At 42.3% G+C, this 11,266-nt stretch overlaps 1 protein-coding gene across 2 annotated transcripts; it reads left to right on the top strand.

Annotated features, from left to right (window-relative positions):
- The first annotated feature begins 1,445 nt into the window (after positions 1-1,445).
- Positions 1,446-11,139, top strand: AGA (aspartylglucosaminidase). Of its 2 annotated transcripts, XM_010953323.3 has the most exons (9): positions 1,447-1,689; positions 3,219-3,372; positions 4,133-4,245; positions 5,214-5,326; positions 6,573-6,687; positions 7,562-7,637; positions 8,434-8,541; positions 9,259-9,392; positions 10,762-11,139. In XM_010953323.3, the coding sequence occupies exons 1-9, from the start codon at positions 1,548-1,550 to the stop codon at positions 10,860-10,862; spliced, it is 1,056 nt and encodes a 351-aa protein (XP_010951625.1). In that variant the 5' UTR covers positions 1,447-1,547; the 3' UTR covers positions 10,863-11,139. The 2 variants fall into 2 exon arrangements, with proteins under 2 accessions (XP_010951626.1, XP_010951625.1); XM_010953324.3 differs by lacking the exon at positions 10,762-11,139 and having other exon boundaries at positions 1,446-1,689; positions 7,562-7,615.
- The last annotated feature ends 127 nt before the right edge of the window (positions 11,140-11,266 follow it).

Raw genomic sequence — 11,266 nt, 5'->3', positions numbered from 1 at the left:
TCTCTGTGCCTTTTGAGATGTAACTGGTCTTCTCTAGAAACCAAGTTAATTCTTAATAGAAGGAGAGAAAAAAAAGCAATGTCTATTTTGAAAACCAGGCCTATGAAAAATCTTAAAAAAGTTTCACAAATATTAGTAAAAAGCTATCTGAACAGGTCACCTTAACTTATTCCATCTGCCAGAAACACAATTTGGATCCAATGTTCTTTTATAAACTAGTGAGTTTGGCGTTATCATACCTGTCTCATGTCTAAAATTATAAAACGAAAGCTCTAAGATCTCTGCATCTGCTTGTATGTTTATGTCTATGTTTGGATGTTACACAGATGCGTGGATTTTTTTCAACCTCCAGTTAGTATTGCCAAATTTAATTTGTAAGGAGTTCTATTTAATTGCCTGAAAGACAAACATTATGTAAATCAAGTAGCCTGACAGAAATAGAGAAACTAACGCAAATGTTTTTCAAGTTCACATGATCTAGGATAATCTTTGCTAAATAAAAGCTAATTCAAGTTGCTTGATTTAATTAAAACGGGCATGTCTTCAGAGTTACCAGCATTAATTACTCTTCTACCTCAGTTTACTAAAAGTCAGGCTCGTTTTCTCTATTACAGAATTTGTCAGCGAGAACGATAACTTAAAAGCATGATTAGCTGTTTAATGTCTCATAAAATTTCCAAGAGTAAATTTAAACCTAATTGTTAGGAACATGTAAATTAAAAAGACACAAGTAAAAGGTTATAAACTAACTTTCCAACAATAATTATGCTTTACTTTATATGTCTACTTAAAAAGCTTCCAAAATCTTTAACATGCCTCAGTTCACCTTTCAACAAGGTAACGTCTCCATTCCGCCTTTTTTCAACATTTATTAAGCACCTAATGGTGCCAGGCACGAGATAAAACACACTCAGAAAGGCACGGAGGCAGCTTCCCGCCCTGGAGGTGCGGGAAGGTGCCCTTCAGTGAGCTGCGCAGAGGGCTGGTCCCCGCTTCCCGCGTTTCTCCTCTACCCTCACCTCAGGGATTTATAACGAGAGGACGTCCTACCAAGAGCTGCTGTGGAGGGACAACCGAAGGCGCGGCTGGGAGAAACCTAAACACACCCGGTGGCAAGCGGGCCGCTTCACCTCACTCGGCAAGCACCCCCGGCCTCCAGGCCGGGACCCCACAGAGCACGGGGTGGGTTCGCCAAACTTACCAACTTCAACTTTTAATATGTGAAAACTCCTAAGTGAAAGTCAAACTTAAAAGTTCCTAGGGTCGTGCAACCCACGGCTGCGTAATTTCACACTAATTTTCAGCCCAATGTTAAACAAGAAACCCGGCGTAGGGCCTAAGAAGCGCCTCAGCACGAACGCCGGGGATGAAACCTCCCGTGGGCCCCAGGAAACCACGTCTCGCGAGAGTTGAGGGGAGTGGGACCACGCCCCAAGGGGTGGGCGTGGCGCCGCAGACCCTAAGTTCCGGGTGCGGGGCGGTCGCGGCGACGCTGACCCTAGGCGGCAGCCGCGACCTTTCCGCGCTCCTCCTCTCGGCGCACAGCCATGGCGCCGAAGCCGAGCCTCCCTGCCGTGCTTGTGCTGCAGCTGCAGCTGCTGCTGCTGCCCGGCCCAGCCCCCGTGCGCAGCTCCAGCCCGCTGCCCCTGGTCCTCAACACTTGGCCTTTTAGGAACGCAACCGAAGCAGGTGCGGGGACCCGGGCTGCGCCGGGAGAGCCTGCGGGTGGGAAGGACGAGTGCCGACCTCACCCGGGGGGCTGGGGCCGGGGCCGGGCCTCGGCGGGCTCCCTCCAGCCCTTCCTGCGCCTCCTGCGTCGCAGCGGCGTCCCCTGCAGTGGATCTTCGTCCCCGCCGCTACTCCCTAGGTCCTCAGCGGCTGGGTAACTCCGTCTGCTCAGCCTCCAGTCGCTGTGTTTTCCAAGCTGCTGACGACCTGGAGCAGTTGTGGCCTTTCTGCTGAGACCCTTCCAGTGGCGTCTAGGCTGTCTTTCGCCTGACATCCAGTCTTTTCCCGGGTTGTGTGTCCACCTCCGCTTCCTAACCTGTCGCGTCTCCCCGGGACCCCTCTCCCTGTAAGCTTTGCCAGTGAGTGATACTTAACAAAGCGTACTCTTTTTACATTTACTTTTTTCTGCCACATGCATACGCGCTGTGTTTGCCGCCTGGAATACAGGGTTCCAGTCTTGGTTATACATTAAAATCATCCTTGGAGCTTCTCAGAAATACTCGCGCCTGGGCCTCAGATATCCTGAGATTTTGATTTCACTGCTGGAACCAAAGCCTCTGTCTGTTTTGTTTTGTTTTTTTTTTTAAAGCTGCCTAAGTGATGTTGGTTTGCAGGCAATTATACTTTCAAGCCTGTTCTTACAGTAGTAATACTTTAAATTACTTACCAGTAGTAACACCACCCTTCAAGGAATTCTGTTTTTATCAGTGAAGAAATTGACCATTGAAGACCTTCTTTTTTCCCCTCTCGTTTTTGACGTGTGGGGCTCCGCAGGACAGTGTTTAGTGCTAAAAGCATGGCCACTGGAGCCAAACTGGCTACTGTTGAATCCTGGCTCTGCCACCTACTAGCTGTGTAACCTCGAGCAAATTACTTAACCTCTCTGGGTCTGTTTCCTTCTGTTCAAAATGAGGATAGTAATTGTACAATACCCGAAAGACTAAATGAATCAATCCGTGTGAAGCCAACGTTGTAATTCATTGCTGTTACGGTTTGTTGCTGAGTCGGCTGTGATAGGTGTTACCTTAATAATAAAAACATTATTTATGTATAATTTTAATAATCTGATGATGCAGAAGGAATTTATGAGGCTATGATTTAATGAATCTTCAACTTGTCTTTTATTTCAGCTGTAACTTCAGTTACAACTTCAATTCTAACCTTTGAAACTGAAGAATAGACTACTTTTCCCACACACAGTAGAATTAGGTACTAATAAGTGGGGGAAAAAAAACCTCTCACTTTACATCAATACACCAAAGTCTTTGAATTCTTCACTGTAAACAGTTGTGTTCGATAATTTTGTCTCTATCATTCTGGCTTCTTCGTAGCACTTGATAAATTAACATTTCAGTTTAACTTAGAGTAAACGTGAAAACTTTTTCTTTTTTTAAATATGAGTTTTCAGGACATTTTTCGTTTGTTGCATTTGACATTGGGGAAAAAAAAAATCAGTATATAAACAAGCACTCTCGGGATGTGATTACCAGCATGGAAGACCTTAGCTCTCGGAGGCTCCAGCCTGGATGCGGTGGAGGGCGGCTGTGCCTCGTGTGAGGTGGAGCAGTGTGACGGCACTGTGGGCTTCGGCGGGAGCCCTGACGAGTCCGGAGAAACCACGCTGGATGCCATGCTCATGGAGGGGTAAGATGCTCCTCAGAACCTCGTTTATCTCTGCACCTGGGCTCCACGTTGAGTTACATTTATGGTTGCTGAGTCTTTACTAAGAGCAAGATGGACAAATCCGGATGTTTTGTCCCAGGCCACAACCTGCAGCTTATTGTCCCTGGCTTTCCAAACACAAGGAGTTTCCCCCTCAATGAAAAGATCAGATAAACAACAAGGTCCTACTGGATAGCACAGGGGACTATATTCGTATCTTGTAATAACCTATATTGAAAAAGAATCTGAAATATATATATAACTGAATCACTGTGCTGTACACCAGAAACTAACACAACATTGTGAATCAACTATACTTCAATTAAAAAAAATCATCATCATAATAGAAATATCACATGGAGGTACGTGTCTCTTGAGAAGAGGGAGAGCCCCCAAGGTACAAAAATATCTCTGACCTGGTAAACTGTTGTTTATCTGCCAACCACAGATGCTGTGGTTTGCCCGACCTAAAGCCTTAAAACCCCTTTCAAAAGCCATATTTCAAACGAGCCAGGAGAACCTGAGAGTTTCAGTGCTTTGGGAGTACATGGTAAATCAATTTTGCTTGTTCCTTAGTATGTCTGATTGTGAGAATTTGGGTGAACTTCATGGCTGTGCGGTCACTTCTGTGTTAAGATGGTGGAGTTTATCCTACAAAACACTATAGCTTAAAATAATTTTTTTAAAATCTACGGACCTATAAAAATACCATAGTAAATCTTACTGCATTTTTTCCCTGTAGCACTACTATGAATGTAGGAGCAGTGGGTGATCTTAGACGAATTAAAAACGCCATTGGTGTGGCACGGAAAGTGCTGGAACACACAACACACACACTTTTAGTGGGAGAGTCAGGTATGTTGTAACTGTTTTCAATTTTTACGTCGTCTTTTGTCTGTAGTCTTCACTGTGGAAAAAGGACTCAGTATAGAATAGTGGATAAAAGCAGACCTCAGCTGAAATTCATTCAAGCTGTTTTACTTAGTATCCATTTAACTTCTGATAAGCTGCTTCACTTCTAAATCTTACTTTATTCATTTTTAAAATAGGATTTTCAATAAATTAGTTTATCATCAGTAGATGAATCATTGCTGGAGCGAAACAGGATTTGGCATTTCTCTTCTTATGTTAAGTTTTTGTGGGTGTGAGACCCAAGGACATAAGAAGAGAATGTAAGGGGTTTCACTCTGATGATGGCACTGACTTGAATACCTTCCAGGATAAAAACCAAAAATCGTACAGTGATTTGTCATTTTTTTTTTTTTTTGATAAAGTTACTAGGGCTTGAACCCAGGGCCTCATTCATATTAAGCACATGCTCTACCACTGAGCTATACCCCATCTGTCGTTGTGATTTAATGATTTTAACGATGTGTTAGCAGACAACTGACAAACAAAGGATGTTACTCTTTTGTGGAATCCATTTGTCCCCTTGTTTGGTGTCTCAACATTTTTTTGACACCCTGGGCGTCACACCCCAGGTCAGTCCGTAAGATTCACTGTTGTTCAGAGGTGTGCTTTTCCTTTTGTGAAGTAGAAGGGAGATGCTGGAGGGAGAGGGTGGCGGGGAAGGAGAACTGTCATCAAACACCCGCCGGGGGTCTCAGCAGATTGGTGCTAGGAGGGAAGGACAGATGGAAGCTAAGATCTAGAAACCGATGCCGGTAAAACTTCACATCTGAACACGCCTGAGAAAGTCTCTGTTCACCCCCAGGATGGTTGTGTTCCACTTCGGAGACAGCGGATCCAGCACACTTCCTGTGCATCTGTTTTGTTTGAGAGAGGACACCTAACTCATTTACATTTTTCTTCCCCATCTCCAGCCACCAAATTTGCCCAGAGCATGGGGTTTGTGGACGAGGATTTATCTACCAAGGACTCTCGGGCTCTCCATTCAGATTGGCTTGCTCAGAACTGTCAGCCAAATTACTGGAGGGTACGTATGCATGATTTGTAAAGGTAAGTGATTTGAAATGTTACCTGACATCCCTTCTGCTCTAGTCGTCTCCCTGTTGCCTGCAGTGCTAGGTGAGCATCCTGGTTGCATTTTAGAACCAATGACTTAAACTGCCTCCGGGTGTGGATGTTCTTGAAAGCTCCCTGGCTGCATCCAGTCCACATCCAGAGTGGGGAACTTCTGGTCCCTGGCAGTACTTTCAGACTGTGAAGGTTCTGCCGTGGGGAGACGGGCTGCCTCACTCAGAACTGCTCTGCTATGTATCCTTGTAATAAAAGTTCCATATGTTAAAGACAAAACAAAACAAAAAAATACCCTCACAGAATTTGGAAACCATGAGTCTGAAATATTTCATATATTTTATCTATGTGAGATGTATCCAGTATCTTGCCCTTAACTTGCAGATTTGTACTGTTAGGTGTCTAGTATGTTACTAGGAAGGTAATTTGTCTTTAAATCAACGGGACTTTCAGCATAAATCAGTTTGTCTTTGCCATCCAGAGTCCTTCTGTGGAGTAGCTCAGTCTCTCATTTGTTTCTCCACCAAATTCTAATTTCCTTTGAGTAACCAAGGAGTCACTTGAAAGAGATTACTGCATGGAACCAGGGCACGGGAGGAGGCACCCAGTGCACTAGGGAGTGAGACATGAATGGTGGGCTTCTTGCTTTGATACTAACCCATATGCACAACCTGAATTCATGAATCTGGATTACTTTCTTGAGTCTTTAAGATTCATAAAAGAATCTGAGAGTATAATTTAGAATATGTTCACATGAACCTAGATTTGAAAATTTTGTGGTTTTAAAATAGAGTTTGCTCTAAATCTCAGAATAACTCTCTTTGGTCAGGGAATAAACTTTAAAATTTAAAGGTCAGGTAGTAATTTCTTTGAGGAATCTAAAAAATCTAATCTAATCTAAAAAATTATTTATATTTGCCATTGTGCTGAGAATTTTTGACATATAAAGAGAAAACCTGAGGATCTTTTCCCAGATAATATAGATGTCTACTCCATATTATGTAATTCTGAGGCTAGACTTGGTATTTAGTAAAATTATATCTGTCTGTTCACAAAAACTTAGCTAATCTTTGGCTTTTAATTCTTATCTTTCAGTTACCCGATGTCCTTTCGGTTTCTTGCTAATGTTTAGTGATTGTGCGTAACTACTTGCTGATTTCTAAAATCACCCTTTCTGAAAAATAAATCTTAAATCTCGTTTACAGAACGTGATACCAGATTCTTCAAAATACTGTGGACCCTACAAACCACGCAGTGTCTTTAAGCAAGATGGTTCTATCCACAAAGAAACAGGATATGGTTACGGTCATGATACTATTGGTAACTTGCCTTCTATACAGTTTTTGTGTTTAAAGTTCAGCCATTTTAAACTGCCTTCCTGTAGTTCTTTACTTCTTTATCCTTATTCATGTGCCAGAAGGTGATTTTGATTAACTGCCAGTTAAAGAAAAAAAAATCTCTCTGTATACACATGCATACACACACACATTCTTTTCAGAACATCTATGCATAGTACAGCATAGCAGACACCTAGCGCAGTGTACATCTTGGTAGATTACCTTATACATAAGTCTAATCACTGTTCACTTGGGGATTTTTAAAAATTTGTTTGACATTTAGTTCTTTAGTAATTTTGTGTTGTTTGCCACATTCAAGTGATCTTTCCAAGCTGTAGTACTGAAAATTTCTATTAGGCCATAGCAGTGATTTCCTTTGGTATTACCTTTGAAAAGGCATGGAAAAGTGAGCAATTTGAAGAGTGAGGATATGGGATGTCTACAAAATGATGCTATGAAACCAGGTCATTAAAAAGCACAAATTGGGGATTAACATATACTACTGTACATAAAATAGGTAAACAACAAGGACCTAATGTGTAGCAGAGAGAACTATATTAAATACCTTGTAATAACCTGTGATGGGAAAAAGGAAAAGAATATATGTATGTATGTAACTGAATCACCTGCTGTATACCCGAAACTAACACAACATTGTAAATCAGCTATACTTCAAGCAAAAACAAAGCATAAATTATACCATTGCTATAGTTTTTAGTATTCCTGTTTCCTATTGTCTTCTACGTGATACTGATGAAAGAGGATATTTATATTACCAACTGCTCAGTTATTTGGTTATATTTGAGTTACACTTCAGAGTTGATACCTACAATGATACATATATTTTTAACTTCTAGGCATGGTTGTCCTTGATAAGATGGGACACACTGCTGCTGGTACATCTACAAATGGTATAAAATTCAAAATACCTGGGTTAGTGTTTCTAAAAGAACAGATCTTGAAAGTATGTGTTGTGTGTCAACCAATATGTCCTGAGTGCTACAGGGGGTGCAAAGTGCAAAGCACAGCTGAGATGAACAAGTGGGAAAGAAAACAAATGATAGCTGCTAAGTGCAAAGGAGAGGGGGTCTCGGCCAGAGCTGCAGAGTTCAGGGATGGCAGCGGTGATCAGATGAAGCCAGAGCAGTTGGGGAGGCCGGGAGAGAGATGCTGGGAGCTGACCCTGAGCCTCAGAGAGGGACAGGGGACATGCCAGCCAAGGCTCTAGCAGATTCAAAGTAGTCCACACCTGCGTTCAGGGCTTCTGAGGGCTGGAAGCAAAACTGCACCTCTGTCGGGTGCGGGAGGGGAAGACCAGAGCCAGATTTCAGGGGGTCTCTAGGTATTTCTGGGTTTTATGTCAAAGGAGTAGAAAAGCAGGGAAGGTTAAATGCAAGGAGAAACCTTGGTAAAATTTTGGCACATTAGCTAGAAAGCAGGAATAGACTGTAAGTGGGGACAATCCAGAAGTGAGGTGGTAAGGGTGGGGATGGGAGGCCGGTCCCTGAGAGCCTGCAGCCTCCGGCTGCATGAGGCTGGCACTATCTGGTTCTCACGTAGTTTGTGCCCTTTGCCAAAAACCTAAGGTGAAAAACTGAGGGCAGTCTTTTTTCTGTGTATTTTGATGAATTGACTTAAAACAGTGAACAGTGGCTAAGTAGGAACATCTCATAAAACGTTTTCGCACTTGATTTCCTGTCCTGAATCCCTGTGCTGCACCCTTACAAAGCCGAGTCGGAGACTCACCCATACCTGGGTCAGGGGCCTACGCTGATGACACCGCGGGAGCCGCCGCCGCCACTGGGGACGGTGACATACTGATGCGCTTCCTCCCAAGGTGACCTCTTAGATCTGTGACTTTCAGAGCTCTTTAGACAAGATGCCACCTGGCAAGACAGAAAATAATCGTCTGTGCCATGTAACCCGAATTTCTGTGTGCTAGCGCTTTCTAGAAACCCCGCTTACCCACTCTTCACACTCTCCTTTCGATAATACTAATCATGCAAATTAAGTAATCGCGGTCCTCGGAAACAGAAGAATCCTGCTCGCGCTGCTTCACAGATGAAAATCCTCCTGAACCATTTAAATAACTGCTGTCAGGCCACTGAGTAAAGGAACTGTGGTAACCGATGATCAAAATAGAGAAGGCAGTCTGTGTACAATTAATTACTGAAACCCAGCCATTACAACTAGAGGTTTTGCTCATTGATTGTTACTTTCCCCACTGATTGTAGCTCCATTTCGTATTTAAATATAACCTCTAGACTTTTTGACTTCTGGCTGTTACCCCTAAGTAACAGGTACTCGGCCAAAGTCAAAAATAATCGTCCTAAGCTGAAAGGAGTGGGTGGATTCATTGAAAAGACAGACATGGTATCACGGTTCACCTGCTTTCCTGTTGATACTCCCACAGGAGTTTCTGACTTTTGTTCTTTTATGTGCACTGTATTCTATCAAACACGACAATTTTGATGGTTTTAGATTTTAACTTCAAGGAACCAAATTTGGAGTGAGTTTATGCTGATACTGAAGTTTCACCTTTTGTCTACATCAGCTACCAAGCTGTAGAATATATGAGGAGAGGGAAAGATCCAACCACAGCATGCCAGAAAGTGATTGCAAGAATCCAGAAGTATTTCCCAAACTTCTTCGGGGCAGTAATATGTGCCAACGTGACTGGAGGTTATGGTAGGTTTTACTTGGAATCCATGTATGTGCAAATCTGCAAATGTTGATGAGAACACTTTAAAATATTGTCGTGTATTTTATTCTTGTGGAGAAGAAACAGACTGTTGAGTAGGCACTGGATAAATGTTAAGTGTTGATGTGTGAGGACCCCCAAAGTGTTAAAAATACACCTGAACCCCTCCTTTAGTTGATTGGCAGTAGGTGCAATCCAGTGTTTGGCTCTTAGCTCTGACCACTGACATCTGTCCTAAGTAAAGTTTACCTTCAGCTCAGGTACATGCTGAGATGGGCTGACCTAGTCAAATGCTTTTATTAATTAGAAGTAGGCAGGAATAAATTACCTTCCCCACTTCTTTTCCGTTCATTAGTTAAATGTCTCGGTCATTTTGATCTTGGGGCTCCAAGGTACAAATTGTATTACTAATTAGTAAACCAAAGGCGTTGGCACAATTATTTTTGCACTGTATTTGAGGCATGTCCTTTGTTTCATTTACGTTCTGTACGAGCCCATCACAGTTTCAGTGCGTTTCAAGATCAACCATGCGGCTCCTCATTAGTGAGATTTCAGACGGGAGGCTACACAGCCCACTGATCAATAGCACTTACTAGGTTAGACTGCTTATTACTGTGCTTTGATCTTTTGCTTCCCACAGTTTGGTATTTGAAAAACTTGTTTGAGGAATTCCTTACTCTTTTTTTTTAAGTACTGAAACACGAAAGTCAATATAAGTTATGGCAGGGAAAGGCTTTATGTGTAAAATAAGTCAGTTTCATTGATTGCCTCTTAGGAAATAGACCTTAGAAGGCTCAAAGTTGGATTTAATAGGATGTAAAATGATAATTATGTAATTGTAGATGAATTTAAAATTGACCAGTTCCTTATATTTAAAGTAATGGCATTTGAAGGGGCCTGTCCAGATGCTTGAGCAGGGGAAGAAATCACTGCTGTCTGACAGCATCTTGATAAATGAGTGTCCTCACTTTCTGCCAGAGCAGAGGACTGAAAAGAACAGGAAGCCTGGGGAGGGGAGGGGAGGATTACGGATGCATGAAGGGAATGTTCTAGTGACTGTTTTTAGCATCTGCCTGAAATTTTTTGTTTTGGCCACGAAAAGGATATGAAAACAGTAAAATAATAGTATCAATGACAGCACCCGTATAGGAGCAAAAACTCAGCCTATGTTCTGAGGTTCAAAGAGATGGACTGTCAGCTAATCGGTGCTAAGGAGGACGCACGTCCAGGTCTGTGTGTCTTGACTGGACATCAGGTACCAGCAGCCAGTGTCCAGGTGGAGCAGCTGTGTCCATACTGGATGTAAATATGTCCATTCTAGATGTCACCAAACAACCTTCTCTTTTTTGGCCCCAGGTGCTGCTTGCAATAAACTGCCAGCGTTTACTCAATTTAGCTTCATGGTGTATAATTCTATAAAAAGTCAGCCAACTGAGGAGAAAGTGGATTGCATCTAACCCGTCCTTTCTGTCAGCATCTGCATTTAAAGAAGAAAAGAGGCTGAAAAGGCTCCTCAACCACCACTGTATAACGTGCCTCGTCTAGTCTGACTCCTTTGTGTGAAATAAGCCCTGAAATAAATTTTATGCTGAAACAGCATTTTCTCTTTCTATATCTGCCTTTTTAAAAATTATCTGTTTCTATTTAAGCTTTGTATCTCCCCTGAAAATGAATATGTAGTATGTATTTATTTTGTATATATTTAAATCTTGAATATATTTAAATTTTAAGTGATATTTGGATTTCCGTTTCAGTGTTTCAAGAAATTGCTACTATTTAATAATAGTGTTTTGGGAGCTTATGAGTCAAGATGATAAACACACGTTCCTGTTTCCTCTCCCTCTGCTGCTCTAAAATGATT

This window comes from Camelus bactrianus, chromosome 26, assembly GCF_048773025.1.
Source record: "Camelus bactrianus isolate YW-2024 breed Bactrian camel chromosome 26, ASM4877302v1, whole genome shotgun sequence".
NCBI lineage: Eukaryota > Metazoa > Chordata > Mammalia > Artiodactyla > Camelidae > Camelus > Camelus bactrianus.
This window is presented reverse-complemented; position numbering and strand designations above follow the sequence as displayed.